The 17,555-nt window shown below is 45.0% G+C and overlaps 1 protein-coding gene across 1 annotated transcript in view; it reads left to right on the forward strand.

The window, feature by feature from the left end:
- Syn3 (synapsin III) overlaps positions 1–17,555 on the forward strand; it is a 501,244-nt gene that overhangs the window by 468,729 nt on the left and 14,960 nt on the right. Inside the window, exons 8-10 of the mRNA XM_055627972.1 lie at positions 4,027–4,169; positions 11,337–11,411; positions 15,251–15,353. Of these exons, the coding sequence (XP_055483947.1) occupies positions 4,027–4,169; positions 11,337–11,411; positions 15,251–15,353 (321 nt within the window). The remainder of the gene's footprint in view (positions 1–4,026; positions 4,170–11,336; positions 11,412–15,250; positions 15,354–17,555) is intronic.

A 17,555-nucleotide genomic window follows, 5' to 3' on the forward strand; every position in this document is an offset into this window, starting at 1 on the left:
ATAAAGTGTGATTGTCAAAACAAAATGGCTTAAACAAACTAAAACTTTCTATTTCCTCTAATAGAACTGCATAAAAAGAAGCCCATGGCTGGCCTGGAGCCTCCCTGGTTTCATGAGGCCAGTCTTCCTTCCATCATATGAATCATCCACTTGTCATCTATAAAGCCAATGATGGGCCACATTCCAGTCAACCTGAAAAGGGCAAAAGCAAAGGGAGAGCCCAGCCCTTCCCTGTAATCCTTTTATGATCACACCAAAATATCACAATGTTGTCACATGGCCACACAAATGTGTTAGGGGGAAACAGCAAGTGTAGTATTTATTCTGGTGGCCATGGGTCTCTAGGTCAGAAGAGATTGAAGATGGAGAAAGATGCTTGGACATTAACCATCTTACACATGATAGGCAGCCTATCATGTATACTGTGCCATAGAACAGAAATTATAGCCTTTCCAAAGCCACTAGTGACAGAAACATGGTTGTGCTCTGTGGTCCCTGCAAGCCCTCTCCTGGATTCTTTCATTCTTAAAAAAATCCCTGTACCTGAGCCCATGTGTTAGCTAAAAATGAAACCCTAATGCCATCCAAAGGACACTGGAGGAAGACAAGGCAATACCAACCATGAGGGGGGTGGTTACCAAAATGGAAACAGTAGTATGTAAACCAAACTTCAAAGGTTTACCAATTTCAGATATTAGCCAGAGAAACAACAGGGTGCAACCCAAGGAACTCTACAGGATTCACCATTGAGGAGGTTGGGGTGGTTTTTATTGATTGTCAATTTGGCAGGATCTAAAATCACTTTGGAGACAAACCTCTGGGGGAGCCAGTGAGATATTATCTAGATTAGGTTAATTGAAGTGCAACGACCCATCCTAACTGCCAGGCTAAACAAAAAGAACAAGGTGAATAACAGCATTCATAACTCTACTTCCTGACTGTGGATGAGATAGGCTTAGCCACCTCATGCTCCAGTCACCATTGCTTTCTTGCCATGATGGACTGTTCCCTCAAACTTTGAGCCAAAATAAACCTACCCTTCCTTCTTCAAGTTGCTTTTGTCAGGTATCATGTCATAACTGTGAGCCATGTAAGTAAAACAGAAGCCAAAGTGGCTCCAATGTGATGGAAGACAATAAGACCTGAAGACAGTGGCTTAGGAGAAAATGGTAAAGTAGAAGCCAGTAGAAGCAGAGAGTGGTGAGAACCCAAAATGCCATAGCAGATGGCAGATCCTTTGTTGACTCATTATGATAATCCACAATAACTGAGACTAAATAAATGTCAAAAATGTTGTTTAGCTTATTTATCAGAGACCAAAATAACAACTTAACCAAGCTAAAGTTCACTGCTCTCTTCTACAAGAATATAAAGGTAATAAATACTGAGGGGTATTTACAATGCTGGTGATCCAGGTTCCTTCCATGTTACTACTAAGCCACTTCTCAACATATGACTTCTGTCTCATTGCCCAAGATAACTGCTGCTGCACAAGTTACACCCACATCACATCCATAAGGAAGAAGGGAAAGGGAAAGGAATGTCTTCAAGGACTGCCAAGAGATGGCTTACACCATATCATCTTGGTTTTCATTAGTTAGAACTTGAAGAATTCACCACATCCACTTGGAAAGGACACTAGAATAAAAGTATCTATATCTTTTTATTTAAAAAAAAAAAAAAAAGAAAAAGCTGTACTCAGCTTAAACTGAAGGGTCCTGTTAGTAAAAGAAGTGGGGACAGTGAGCAGTCAGAACCTCAAGAGACCTAAGACAAAGAAACAAAGCACACATCTCCCTCTGCTACAGCTAAAAGGAAAGAGGGGTCCTGTAAGCTGTAAGATGAATAAAACATAGGGATCTCTTTCTAGTTTAGTCAACCTCTTTTTCTCTGTGATATGTGCCTGAGCATCACTACTGGGAGGATGGGCTCCTCAAGGGTGAAGAGGAGAGAACGCTTGCCAAGGTTTGCTTACTTACAACCCTCATGGTGAAAAGAAAGTCTGTACCTGCAAAGGCCCTGAGCTGGTTAATGCCAGAGATGGGCCTTTGTCAGGGTTTTGTAGGCACTGTGCTCTGATGCACTGACTTCGAATAAAGACAGCTCAGTTTCCACATCTATAGAAAGACCATAAAATGTAGCTTGCATGCCTTGCCCTTGAGGGTGCCCTTTATACAGTGGTAAGTTGGTACAAATGTGAATAGACAATACCATGAAAGAGATGGTGTTATAAGAGTGCTGTTCAGGCTTTGCTTCCCCTGCCCATCTCAGCACAATTGGCCAGCAATTGCAACTGGTGGATCCTAAGAAGGGAAAGCAAAGCAAACAGGCTGGGGACAAAGAGACTCGGGCATCTGTGAGCACAGACTCTCAGGAGATAGCTTCAGTGAGATAGCTCATTTAATGGAGAAAACAAAGGCTACTTAAATCTTTGGGAGTGGGGTAAGGGCATTCAGGGTGAGTGTACATCATTGGCCAGGGCTAGAGCATCCGGATGCCTCATTTTCATAAGGAAGAATTTCAGGAATTCCAGAAATAACCTTACAAGTGGAGAGGAAGTTTAACCTGGCTACCAGACTGTGTGAAGTCCTCCAGCAGACAGGGATTGGGGTACAGCACTACATATGCTAAGACATTGCAGGCCTGCTGATCTCAAGATGAAATTTTCAGGATTTGGACATGCCTCAACCTCATTCTTACTCCAGGCCAGCTCTCCTGCCACCCCAACCCCATCCCACAGCTCCCCAGCCCCACATCAGAGCTGAGATGCAAAAGGCAGGAAACATGGGAAAGAAAGTACCCTGAGGTTCATCCCTACTCTTGCCACAGTCCTGCCCAGACTGCCCCTGTGAGCCCCTTAGGTCTTCTACCTGCCTTTGGTCCAGCATCAGAATGCTCCACGGTTGGCATGAAAAAAGAAGGGAAGAATACCATTCTTGACAAGCAGGGTGCCCATGGTCAGCTGGAAGGAGCACTCCACCTTGTTTTCCATCGATTCTAGGATTTAACTTCTACAGTCTTGAGGTCGCTGCCACAGATCCTTGGTCATGTACACTGCCCTTGGTCTTGGGAGCTCTCTTAACACCTCATCCTTACCTCAAGGTGCTACTCTGTGGTCCTGGCCACAGCCCTGTATATAGGGTAGGTTTTTCCCCCAAGGTTTTGAACTACAAAGCCAGCCTGTCCATTGCATGTTTACATCCAAATACACACTCATATACACTACTGTTTACACACAGTAGCACCAGATATAAAAAGACATACACAGCGAATACCATAGAAAACATACCACACATGTGGCATCCACTAAATATATGCAAACACAGTACATGTGTATACACACACACACACACACACACACACACACACTTTTTTCTAACTGGTTTCTCTGTTGCCCATCACACTCTCCTAGTCAACCCCTTACACAATTGATCACTTCAAAAACACTTGTTCATTTAAACTCCAATCTCTCTTTCTGTGGCTTCCAAAATCTGGGCATATGATCAGAGCCAGCAGGACCTTTCATAAACTGTCCCCTAGGACATAATCCCCACTTTCCTACCTCCAGCAACCAAGTGACCAGCCACCCTTCTAGAGAGGTCCTGAAGTTCCTCATGGTTTGCCTAACACCCATCCATGTCATCAGGCAGTCACAGGCTCAGAATATATATTAACAGGATAGACATAGGGGTGCATACCTTCAGTCTAGGACTTAGGATGCAGTATTTGAGGCCAACCTGATCAACATAGGGCACTCCAGAACTATAATAGATCCTGTCTCAAAAAAAATTATCATTCTGAACCCCTTCAGAGTTCACCTATTCTCTAAAGGGCCCCTGAGCTCACAGCTGGAACCATCCCCTTCCTCTTTTATTCCTTGGGAGGCAGGCAGTGGGATGATTGACCTTCTATGTCTGTGTCAAGACAGGTGACCTTCTTTTTGGTGGAGTGCCTGTCATAGTCTAGGCAGGTGTGCAGTGGAGACTGGTTGGACAGTCACACTCACATGTCCTCTTTACCCCACAGATCAAAGTAGAAAACCAGCATGACTACCAGGACATCACCAGTGTGGTGGCCATGGCCAAAACCTATGCCACTACTGAGGCCTTTATTGACTCCAAGTATGACATCCGCATACAGAAGATTGGATCCAACTACAAGGCATACATGTGAGTGGGCATCAGTGGGCATGGACTGGGAAGAAGATGGGAGGAGCCTGCTTCCTCTACCATGATGCTTTGTATGTCTACACCTCTGATTCTGTTGCCTGACGCTTAACCCAGGGTATAGCTCTCACTAGAAAAATATCTCTCTCTCTCTCTCTCTCTGTCTCTCTCTCTCTGTCTCTGTCTCTCTCCTCTCTCTCTCTGTCTCTCTCTGTCTCTCTCTCTATCTATCTCTCTCTCTCTCTCTCTCTCTCTCTCTCTGTGTGTGTGTGTGTGTAGAGATTTGTGTAAACAAAGGACTCCTTTGAGTACCTAACTGAAGGGTTAAGATTTCCTTCTGTATGAGGGAGAAAGATATATGGTCTGGTGTGCATATGCAACAGCAATCTGATATCCTCTGGAACCAACAAAACTCATTCAGAAGACACATCAGATTCTCTGGTTGCAACCAACAGAAATTACTTCTGAATATTACATATTTTGTTTTTAAAGAAATTTGTTAGAAAATCATGGGTGATCAGAAACTTTTAAAAGCAAATGAAAATCCCAATAAATTACTGATTTCAGAGCATTGGTATTCAGGGCAGTCCCAGAAATGTATGGAATCAGAAGTGATAGCTGATGTTCATTGCACCAATAGGTGAAGAATCCACCAGGGTCTTTTGCAACACTTATCTCAGAGTGTGATCTGTCACTTGCATTTTGGTTAGAGAGAGGCAGAAAATCCCTGTTTCGAGTCCCAGCAGGAAGGCAGGCAATTTGAGCAAGATCACTGCCTAGTGGAAGTGGAGGTCCTGCCACTAAAGAAAGAGTATGCAACAAAGGCAGTTCCCTGACTCTGCTCTAAGGTGAGTCAACAAAGGATAAGATAACCTGGGGCAGAGGCTATCGCTTTCAGTGTGACTGGAGTAGGTGGAAAGGGTCTCCCTGCATAGGTCTTACTTGTTTCTGGGTCTCTATGTCCTGTAGAGGAATTTTAATTCAGAACATGGCTGCTCTGGAAAGAGATCACATCGAGGTCTGTGTGATCTAGCTGGAATGCAGCCACACCTATAATCCCAGGAAACAGAGTCAAGCAGAGCTCTGAGTTCAAGGCCAGCCTGGTATAAAGCAAGTTTCAGGTAAAGAAAAGCTTAGTTCCAGGCATGGTGGTACATGCTTTTAATCCCAGCACTCAGGCGAAAGAGGGAGCAGATCCCTGAGTTCTAGTTAGTGCTGTTCAGGCAGTCTGATTGAGTCAGTGAGTTGAGAGACAGCGAAGTGGAGTTGAGTTTGTGGCAGTTCAGTTCATAGAATTCAGAGGCAGTTTTACTGGGACAGTTTTACAGAAGGAGTTTGAGGAGAAAGCAAGCTAGACACAAATGAAAACAGAAGGAGCCAGACAATTAGAACAGATTGCTAGAGTGAGTTTGAGGCCAAACAGAACAATTCAATCAGAAGCTGAGAGAAGCCAATTCGAATCAATTAGCATGAAGAGGAGTTTGAACCAAAATAGCTGAATTGAACCATCCATCCAGAGTTCATAAAGAACCAGAAAGGGTGAGCTTATTCAGCAGTAAGTCTCTGAGGCTGAAAACATTCAAGGCCTAGATTAGATTATATAGAAGCTTCCAGGACTAGATGTAGGTTAGCAAATGGAGGCAGTAAGCCTCCTAGACAACAATTACATTGGGTGAATAAAAGATACTTTAACAGTGCCCCTCACTTTGGAATGCTGCTGCTGGTTCCACTTCAAACGGTGAGACCCAACAGCCAAGTGTGGTCTTTTTGTCACCTTTATGCAACACCGACTGTTGCATAAAGTTCCATATCAGGAAACTGCAGCGACTGGCCACGGACGATCATTGTCCATCTGTCTGTCCATGTGATTCTGTGCAGCATAGCTTTTGCCTGAGAATCCTGTGGGCAAGCCAAGCTGTCACCTGCTTCTATAAAGATGCCAAATCAATCAAAGCTGTGCCTGTTGGTGAATGCATCGTCTGCCATTTTTACCACCTGGATTGCGTAGGCCATCAGGAAAACACATCTTTGCATAGAGGGCCAAGTGGAGACTAGGGAAATAACTCAGTTAGTAGAGTGCAAGCATAAGGACCAGAGTTCAATTCCCAGACCCCACCTAAAAAGATATAATGGTGCATACCTATAATCCCAGTCCCAGGAAGGACCCTGGGACTCATTGACCAGCCAAGTTAACATAATTATCAAGCCCTAGGTCACAGTGAGAGAGCCTGTCTCAAAAACAATACCCAAGATTTTAAATAGGTCTGGGGGTGTTTCAATGAATAAAGCACTTGCAAGTATAAGAAACTGAGTTCAATACCTAGATCCCACATAAAAATACCAGGTCTGAGGCTGGGTGTGGAAGCGTATACCTTTAATTCCAGTATTTGGGAGGCAGGTGGATCTCTAGGAGTTGGAGACCAGACTGGTCTGCATAGTAACTTCCATAGCTAGAGTTACATAGTGAGGTCCTGTCTCAAAAAAAACAAAACAGAAATAACATATGCTCTTGTATCCAAGCACTATATAAACAGAGACAGGGGGTTCTCTCTGATTCCTTGATCAGCCAGTCTATTCTAATTGGTAAGCTCTAAGCCAATGAAAGACCTTGTTGCAAAGGAGGTAGATGGCATTCTGAGGATGATGCTCCAGGTTTTTCCTCCAGCCTCAACACGTATATACATGCACATACACACAAATAAAAAATAAAATATTATTATTATCATTATTATGATGATGATTAAAGACTGGGGATGATTTTAAGCTTCGAGTTGGTTGCAATTGCACAGTTGCGTGGGACACAGGAAGAAATGAAGGTACTTTATGGAGAAGGACATAGTCTTAGAAAAGAGATAAAGCCAGTGTTCGGCGATAGTTCTACCCCATCCTGTCAGACAACCACTCTCTCCTTTCCCCTGGGTCAAGCCAAAGCAATTACTGCTTTCAGTTGTCCTCCCACATGTCTCAGGAATCAGATCTCCTGCCCCTGCATCATCTGGGCTCATCCCAGTGAGGTGCTCCAGTGTGTTCTTGAGGCACCACATTTCCCTCTTCCCCTCCTTGTTAGAATTTGCATTTGACATTGGTGTCTCCTTGCCCCAGTTTCTTTTCTGAGGATCACCTCATTGCTGCATTCTTCAGGCTGAGCCTTTCTGGCCTGACAGCTCCAATTTGTCATTGGTTACAGAGATTCCTGGATCCTCGGTTGGTTCACATCCAAGGGATGAGGCTAATGTCACACTTCAGCTGAGAATGTCCTCCCTGCTCATAGCTATTCATCCTCCTCTGGCCCACACGCTGTTCTGCACTCGGGCCTTTCTGTTTGCTGCCTCTGAGGTGTGACTGCCTTTAGATTCTCTTAGCATACACAGCCAAGACATACATATGCCCACTCATATGCATGCATCATAATTATTTCCCCATCTATCTGTATGCATGTATGTTACTCTAAATGGAGTCACACTATACCTGGACTTTCATCCAGTTCCATCTGGGTCACTTTTGCCTTCCTGGATTGCCTGTCTATAGTTCCTGTACCAGAAAAGAAAAAGCTGGCCTCCACCATCCATCACTCATTGAGCTACTTACTTGACTTTTATCCATGTGAACAGTTTCAACCTTTCATTTACCTTTACTCTTAATATTGTCACTCTTTGTCCAAAATTATTCAGGCCAGAAGCCTTTCCTCCACCTCCAAGGTTGTACATTTGGTCTCTTATACACCCCCTTCCCAAATTTATATTGAAATTCCATCCTTCTTAAGTGTTAATCTTAAGAAAAGGATTCAGAGGGGGGATTATACTATTAGGATAGAACCTCCCAGAAAGCATTCAATGCTTGTTCTAGTTCCGTTCTGTTACTGTGTTAAAACACTTCAAACAAAAGCAATTAAGGGAAGTTGGGACAGGAACTCAAGTAGAAAATTAAAGCAGAGACCATGAAAGAAAGCTGTTTGCTGGCTGACTATTAGACCATACTTAGTTAGCTTTCTTATATAGCCCAGAACCACCTCTCTAGGAAATAGTGCCACCCACAGTGGGCTGAACCCTCCTGCATCAATAAGACAAATAAGACAATCTCCACAGACATGCTCATAGGACAATCTGATCTAGTTAATCTTTCCTTTTTTCAGATGATTCTAGGTTGTATCAGGCTAACAGTTAAGGCAGCATTTTTAGAAAAAGAACTCAGAAGGATTCCTTGCTTCATCCACTACATGAAGGCACAGTAAGAAGGCAAACCCAGAAAAATGGATCCTTACCAAATATGAATTTTTAGGCACCTTGAGGTTGGACTTCCCAGCCTCCTGAACTACAATAAATGAGTTGCTGTTTATAAACCACGCAGTTCATGGTCCTCTGTTACACCAACCTAGTTAATTAAAGGCAATTATAGTACAGGTGGATACTCTGACCACTATCTTCATTCCATCCTACATCCCACTGGCTTCATCCCATTCAAGTCATGGGTAAAGGGCCCTTCCATACATGTATGATGAGCTCCATGAGCTCTGAATGGAGAGTCAAGGGCTTGTGGAGTACAGCTTGGGGGCATCTGCAGTTAAGAGAGAAGGATAATACTGGTGCCATCTCCATCAGTCCCATGAAGCCAATATGAGCTATTGATTGTAAAGCCCTTGAAAACAGGTCTCAAATGCCCAAAGCAGTCCTCAGGTACCAGCTCTCTCAGTCATTGTCCTTTTGGAAAGAGAGCAATCTGGCTTGAGTTCCTGCTGCTTCAGCTCTTGGAATGCCTTCTTTTCTTATCTCCTCTTACTGAAAATAACAGTACAGCCCATTTGTGCTGAGTTTATTCCTTCTCATTCACAAAGGACAGCACTAAGGTTATCCAATCTACAGTTACTTCCATTTTTACCAAGGAAGAAGTTACAGACCTGGAGGTGCTGCCATGGATATTACTAGAAAGTGTTAGAATCGCATTGTTCATCAGTTCTTACCAACTCACTATGCCAAATGCTGTTCATTTGTCAAGTCATATCACAATAGATACATTCTAGGGCTGTATCCAGTGACTTTGGAATTACTTTTGCTTCCATGGAGCTCATATCCATTGCTAACTTACCAGTGCCAGTCCTCTTTCTCAAAGCTAGTAAAGGCAGGAAGTGAGCAGCCTAAGGAGGATGCACTTTTACTCCTGCAGACAAAACCATATCTCAGGATATAGACTGACCTTATGAGCATTGTTGTCAGAGTTCTTGTCAATTTGACACAAACATTAGGCATACCTGAGAAGAAGAACTCTCAGTTGAAGAATTGTCTCCGTCAGATTGGCCATGTTATTATGTCTATGAGGCATTTTCTTGATTACTAATTGATGGAGGAGGACCCAACCTGTTTTAGGTGGTGCCAACTCAGGGAAGGTGAGCCTGGGCTATATAAGAGAGGTAATTTAACATGAACTAGTGCACAAACCAACAGGCTGCATTTCCCATTATCTCTACATTACTTCCTGCTCCAAATTTCTACTTGAGCTCCTGCCTTGGCTTTTCTCAGTGATGGGCTGTATCTTGGTTAATGTTCTATTGCTTTGAAGAGATACCATGATGAAGGCACTTATAAAATAGAACATTTAATTGGGGGCCTGCTTACAGGGTTTGAAATGTGTCCTGGATTCTCTGCAGCATACATCATTCCTCACCCAGTAAGTAACTACCAGATGCCTACTACATTCTGAGTCCCATTGGAATGGTGTGCCCAGGGGATGAAGTGAAACATGTTCCTTATTTTTAGGGCTTCTCCTCTATCAGAACAGGTTAGATGAGCACTCCTGAACATGGTGCTAGGAGGTGAGAGGAAAAGAAAGATGAGGAGACAAGAGAATGGGAGGGGGGAAGGGTGGGTGAGGAGGAGGAGAGGGCTGGGGAGAAGAGACAAGAGGAGAGGAGAGGGGGGAAAGCAGGGCAGAGCAGTCCTTATAAGTCCAGGAAGGTGTACTCCAAGGGAACCACATTCAAATGAAGCCTGAAAGATGAGCAAGGACTTAGGAAGGCAAAGGCAGTAACAAAGGCTATCTGGGACAAAAGGGAAAAAAGTGAGTGTGTAGGCTTACCAAGACAGAAGCCATGTATAGGCAAGCTCTAAGAAGAAAAACAGTCATGACTGAGGCAGAACAAAGTCCAAAAAAGGAACTAAAAAGGGATGACAAGACAGGCAGAGATCACAAAGCCTTCCAAACTCTTTACCATGGGAAAGTAATCACTTCATCCCTAAGGTAATTTTTCCTACATTTAAACCTTTAAAACTTCCAGAATCATCATGTGGTACATTGCTCTAGTTCTCCTCAAAAACAAGAAGTCATGCATATTGGTAATTTTGCCATTACTGTAACAAAATACTTGAGATAATCAACTTAAAGGGAAGAAAGGTTTGTTCAGGCTCACAGTTTCAGAGGCTTCAGCCCATGGTTACTTGTCCATATTGCTTTGGGCCTGTGGTAACACGTTCGTGGAAACTCATGACCTTATGAGCATTGTTAGCCAGGAAGCCAAGAAAAAGACCACAAGTACTATGGTCCCTTCATGGGCATGATCTAACTTCCTTTGTCTGGGCATCACTTGCCGAAGGTTCCCAAACCTTAGCACTATAAGATGCTAAAAGTCAAGCATGTGAGATCTGGCATGGAGACTGCAGCACCAAAATTTGTGCCATTTTATCTGAGGTGTCAACTTTTCTAAAGTTTAATCCACAGGCTAGAGAGATGGCTCAGCAGTTAAGAGCATTTTATTGCTCTTGAAGAGGACCACAGTTTGGTTTTTAGCATCCACATGGAAGCTTCCATAACTCCAGTTTCCATGTGTCTGCTGCCGTCTTCTGGACTCTGTGGGCATTGCACACCATGGTACACCACATTCAAACAAAACACTCATGCACACAACATAAAATAAATAAAAAAAAATATAAGTAAATACAATTTAATCTTTAAATTTCAAAAAAATTAGAAAATTTAGAAAAATAATATCCAGGAATAAATAAATCAGTCAGCATTAGTGGAAATTACAGAAAGGAAAATAAATTTGAGAACATAATACAGATCCAAAAATACATGTTATGTATAATTTGGAACAGATATTTGAAACAACATTTCCTAACCACCAAAGAAAAGCAGGAACTAGTGACAGAGATCCCTAATGTGTGCTTTGTTCTAACCCAGGAGAACCTCCATCTCTGGAAACTGGAAGGCCAATACAGGTTCTGCCATGCTGGAGCAGGTGGCCATGACAGAAAGGTAAGAGACAAAGAGTGTGTGGAAAGAAACACCAGCATCCATGAGAATAGCATTCCAACCTCTGTCCAGTGGTCCCACCCACAGAGCACCACCCAGCTTTTTTTCCTATCTGGGCAGCATCAGCAATGAGGTACCTGTCAAAATTACTTTTTCGAATGATAAGAGTTCAGAGAAGTAGTTTGCCTCCTGTTCTTGAGGTGAGTGTGAAACACTGAGGTCTTGGCTTCAAGCCTTCTGGGTCCTGCCTTGCTGCCTCAGTAAGAGAGTGGGGAGCCTTTATTTGTTTGCAGATAACTGGGAGAAAGCAGTTTTATTAAAACATCATAAAAATGGATATGGGTCTTGTTAAGACCATATGAAGAGGGAGAAGTCAGTTCTCCTTAAATTGAGTGTTTCAGGGTGCACTGGAGCTGGGGGACCTACAGGCCTTTCTCCCTTTAAGCACTGCTGTGTTTAGACTTCTCAGCTAAGGAAGGGCTGGGCACCTGTTCACCGTACCAGTCACACACAACTTCCTTAGGAGCCCACTGAACACTGCCTGCAAGCAAGTGAAATTGCACTTTAGGATCACATAACACTGAGAACCTGCTGCATGCCACAGAGTGCTGAACAGCAAAGAGGCCGAGGTAAAAGCACTGTGTTCTCTTTAAGAACTGTCATGTAGCTACAAGCATCAGAACACAGCACATCAGTTTGTGTTTTGGGGGTTATTAACTTTTGTTGATGAAAGCTCAAGAAGTGTGCTTTCAGGAGAGATCTAGGACCCCATCTCCACCCCCCTCTATTGAAATCATGTCTTTCATGGTTGTGTTGGATCACACTTTCTCCAACACTGGTTCATAGCATCACAGGCTTAACATCTTAGTGTCAAGTCCAACAGAAAGAAAGCATCCTTATCCCTATCATTTCATCCAAAGCCTGGGTTGGAACCTTATGGGCTGCTTAACCCCCCCCACACACATGTCCCTACCAGTGTGAATATCTGCCCTTCTCAGCAAGTCTAGGTGGGGGCTACAGCTTCCTCTGATAACTTCCTTGTACCAGCTAGTCTTGTGGGATTGAGCCATGTACCAGGCACATCCCTCCCCAGGGAACCTTCATAGACAGCCTCTTCTTCATGACTTTCTCAGACTGTAAATCTTACTGTCTCCATTGCCTCAGAAGTTTATCATAGATAGCTCCAGCACACCACCATCCTGTGGTTCTGTTCAGTCTCAAGCCACAAGGATGACTCCAAAAAGAACTTTCACAGGACAGGGTCTGCTCAGCCTAGCATGCACTGTCCCTCATGCAGCCAAGAGCTGTGCTCACGGCCTGGACAGAACTCCCTAGTCCCATTCTTATAGTCGGAAAGTCCCTGAAGACCCTTAAGCAGGCCCAGTCCTCTTGGTTCAGCTGCTTGCTGGGCATCCTGACTCCTAAGCAGTTTCATGCAGTTTGATTAGTGCTAGTCCATGCAGTTGAAGGGGAACCTTTCCCAGATTTCCTGGCTCCTCAAGTTTCTGGTCTGGGGTGATGCACACAGACAATCTAGATGTTCATCATTTGAAAACAGCCTCTGGAATCTGGTTGCCTCCAGCCCTAAGTCTAGACTTCTCTCTCACACAGGAAGTACCTTGACTCATGAGTGTCAAGGCATAGTGCTCCTTGAGCATGTTCTGTCCCATGAGTCAGCAACCAGTACCAAATACGGTAGCCCTGATACCTGGCCAATACCCTAACCAAGAAGCCTGTCAAGACTCCATGGATGGAAGCTGTTGCACATGTGGCTGAACATCAGTCAGAGTCTTGTAGGATGGATTAAAAATAGGTAGAGGCTCCTCTCCCCCTGGAGGAGGGCAGCCTTGCCAGGCCACGGAGGAAGGGATGCAGACAGGCCTGATGAGACCTGATAGGCTAAAGTCAGAGAGATAGGACCTCCTCTATCAGTGGACTGGGGGAGGGGCATGGGAGGAGAAAAGAGAAGGAGCATGGAATTGGGAGGGGTCGAGGGAGGGGGCTACAGCTGGGATACAAAGTGAATAAATTGTAATTAAAAAATAAATTATTTAAAAAGAAGAAGAAAATAGGTAGAGGTTCAATAACACGGGGTAGAGCCCTGCCAGGAGCTGCCCATTTATCTGTGCATGGGCTTCATTACCCTAAACACAAGAGGAATCTAATAAAGGAAACTGAGACATCAGAAGAAAGAGATTCTCCCAAAATCACTAAGGAAATAACAGCAAACATTGAAATCACCAGCCGGGCAGACAGATCAGGCCATAAAGTACTTTCCACACAAGCATGAGGGCATAAGTTCGATTCTCAGACCCCAAATAAAAAAGCCAGGCAGGTATGGAAGCATGTGGCTGTGATCCCAGCATCAGGGAGACAAATACAGGGAGATCCTTGGGGCTTGCTGGCCAGCCAGGCTACACTGTTCAGCAAGTCTCACTTTCAATGGGAAACATTGTCTCAATAAACAAGGTGGAAGGCTCCTGGGAAACAACAGCCAAGGTTAGCTTTGGGCCCTAACACTCATGCATGTATACATGTACTCCTAACCAACATGCCTGCACCCACACATGTGCTTGAGGAGGAGCACACAAGCATGTGCACACACACACTCCAGTTCCTCCATGTGGCAGGCTCCAAATGAGAGAGAGGGGTTTGCGTACAACCTGGTCACAGAAAGGATCTGGGTCTGGAAGCCATGCTATTGTTATTCATACTCTCTAAACCTCAGCCTTTTCATCTGAAAAATGAGTTCAACACTCCCTCCCTGATCAATCTGTGGTGATAGGGGAAGGAAAGAGGACTTATCCTGGCAGGCACAGAATGCACGTAGTTGGATTATAGTCGGTGGGGGTCTTCATCCTGCCTTTTACTCCCAGCATGAACCTGGATGTGGTTGGATGAGAGAACTAGGGTTAGGTTCCAGTTCTGGGATATCTAAATGAACTTGACCATGTTACTGCCTTGCTGCCTAACCTCAGAGAGAGACCCTCTCTCTAGAACTCCATGGGCCATAGTGATAAAATCAAAGAATGTGTTCTTAGAAATCTTCAACCATGCTCCCTCCTCATTATAGGTCATGTGGCTCAAACACACAAATAGATCTGAAAGTTGGAGTGTCTTGTGTGACCCTAGAGAGTGGAAAGAAGCAGGAACATTGACACAAAGTCCCCTGTGACTCCTAAATCCAGTCCACAAGGGAAGCCAAGTGCAAGCCCAGAAGATCTCCCCAGATACAACCAACCCCTTGTTGTAAGGTCAAAGTTCACAGCCCAGATCTGTTCACAGCAAAGCAAACTAGCCCTGCAGCTGTCAGTCACTGGAACAGGAACAAAAGCAATTGGTCCAGAGGGCCAGGCCTGTGGGCAAGTCAGGAGCTGTCTAAAGGAGCTCCTCTGTCCCCCACCCTCTCCGGGCTCTGGGAGAATGAGGCCCTTTGTCCCCTCCAGGCTCTTGTCTGGCTGGGGCTCTAAGCAGGGAGGGCAGCCTGGAGGGATTATTTAGAGGCCTTCCAGCAGCTTTCCCAAGGGAAAAGGGCTGCAGGAGTGTCTGGGTATCTGGATGGCTCTGGGTGAGGGCAAGGCAAGCTTCCTACTGCTGCAGAGCCAAAGTCCTGGGGCAGCAAAAGGGGTGACCATGAGTCTCTGAGATCTATTGATTCTCATTCTTTCCCTCCTTTATTCTTACCCTCTTTCTCCCTGCTTTTTATCTTGAGCTGTCCCCTCCCTTCTTGATCTGCCTTCATTCCCCACCCCCCACAATGAACCCACCCCTCCCAAATCCCCATCTCCCTCTGACTTCTTGTTTCTCACCCCATGTTCACTGTCAGTCATCTGTCTTTGCAGGTACAGGCTATGGGTGGACAGCTGCTCAGAAATGTTCGGCGGCCTAGACATCTGTGCTGTCAAGGCTGTCCACAGCAAGGATGGCAGAGATTATATCATCGAGGTGAGGAATAAAGCAGGAGGGTCCAGCCAGGACCATCCCCAGCAGGAAAAATTCCAAGCTGAATCCCAACATGGCAGCCATGTCGTGGCTCCTGGCCTGCCACATGTAGCTTAGGGCATAGTAAGACACTCCCAGAGTTATCTGCCTCCATGCTTCATGCACCCACCTCAGCTGTGCAGCAACAGTGTGAGCCTTTCTGCTCAGCACTCTGACTTCAGAGTTCAAAACTCGGAGCACAATTTTTCTCAGCCTGTCAGGCCAAGAGTCCACAATATTCTGTGCCAGTGTCCTCATCGTTCAAAAGCTATGCAAGGGTTCCATCCTTATGTTCTTTCAACAAACGTGGGCTTCAGGGGATCCCTTGGGCCAGGCACTGGGTAACTCTGAGACAGTCTTGAGCACAGGAGATTCAGAATTTGCAGGTCGCAAGAGAAGATGACAGGCATTATTAAGCAAAGGGACACTATTATACAGAGTATGGCTGGAGGGACAGAAGCAAGTACCAGAAATAGAATTGTAAGAGATGTTCACAGATGGGCAATGGGACCCAAAATCACTCTCCAGAGCCTTCTGTAACCCATACATCTCTCTATCCCACAGTATCCTCTTCCCTCTACAACCCCTTCCTAACCTCTTCAGAGCTTCCTCTCCTTTCTTCTCCACCTGCCAGCCTCCAACACTTCCACAACTTTAACCTGAAACACCGCTGTGGCCTCAGGGCTCCCCTCCAATCCCAGCCACCCATCTCCACAGTCACATGTAGTCCTTTCAGCTCACTCCTTCCATGAGGCTTGCTTCTCAATCCATAAAAGAGGAATGAGCTGACTCCAGCCCAGGACACGTGAGAAGCCCTGTGGCCACCCTCCTCGGCAGCTGCCTCTCCACAAGTGTGAGCAACTAACGATAGGCACATGGCTGGGATGACCACATAGCCAGCCAGTCCTCCAGTCCCTCATGTCTGCCCCACTGCTCAGGGACCAACAGGCAGACAGTACCAGGTACCTGAATGGGTAGGAGTATAGCTGTGCAGGAAGGTATACCACCAGGTCAGAGAGGGCTCCCTTGGCAGTGGGGTCAGGAGCCCAGGACACTCTGGTGAGCCCAGTCTCAATACTGGCTCACCAGAAAGGCTCAATGCTACCACCAGGTGAGTAGCATTTCTGTGTAGAACCCATCCTCATCTCAGCCAGAATCCACTTTCCCTCTGACTATTACTACAACAGAGGTAAGTCAAGGGCCACTTCACGCGGGACATCAGTAGCACCTGTCAAACCACCCTGTATTGCCTTTCCTCACTAGGACACTAAACATAAATCTGGTTTGAGATCACACATTCTCATTTCTTCACTCTGGGCACCAGGCTCTAAACCAATTGAATAAGGCTCAAACATGGCAAGAGAGTAGGAGAGGGGTGCTATCCTGTTAGGAGGACCAGGGAATAGGAGAGATGGATTAGAGTCAAAAACTTGCAGGCTTGGTTCTCAGCATCCACATGGTGGCTCATAGCCATCCGGAATATGCATACACATACATACATGCAGGCAAACATTCACACACATAAATAAATCTTTAAAAGTTAAACAAACAAACAAACAAACAAACAAAAAAAGAATAGTGACTGGTTCTCTCCTCTCTTGGTTCAGCACCACACACACACACACACACACACACACACACACACACACACTGCTGCGAGCTCAGATCTCTGAGATCTCTCCACTTTCACAAAAAGCCTCCATATCCATATGCACCAGTTCCAGACACTATAGGAGGGCAAGAATGAAAGATGCTTCACATTTAAAAACAAACAAAAAGCGAGTTTGAGTCTTCTAAACACAAGAAAACAACTTTCCAGAAAAATCTCAAACAAACAAACAAACAAAAGATGGCTTTCAGATTTTTTCTATTTCTCAGAAACATTTAAAAAAATTGTTTTCCTTTTGGGGTTGGGGTGGGATCAGGAATAGAAGGAGCTTGTTCTAGGAATATAAAATGTATTTTTTCCAGTAAGGGGAAAAGAGGCAGCAAAGATCCAAAAACACTGTCTCACAGGCACATCTGTGTGAAAACAGCACTTGTGTGACACATTCAGTGAGGACCTCATCCTCTCTGACCCGGGCCAGGGGATGACCTTGGTTATCGTGGGGGGGGATGTTTCCCTGGTAAGAATGAGTGTCCACTTCCTTTGGCTGTGTCCACTGT

This window comes from Psammomys obesus, unplaced genomic scaffold, assembly GCF_907164565.1.
Source record: "Psammomys obesus unplaced genomic scaffold, mPsaObe1.curated_primary_1811, whole genome shotgun sequence".
Classification (NCBI taxonomy): Eukaryota; Metazoa; Chordata; class Mammalia; order Rodentia; family Muridae; genus Psammomys; species Psammomys obesus.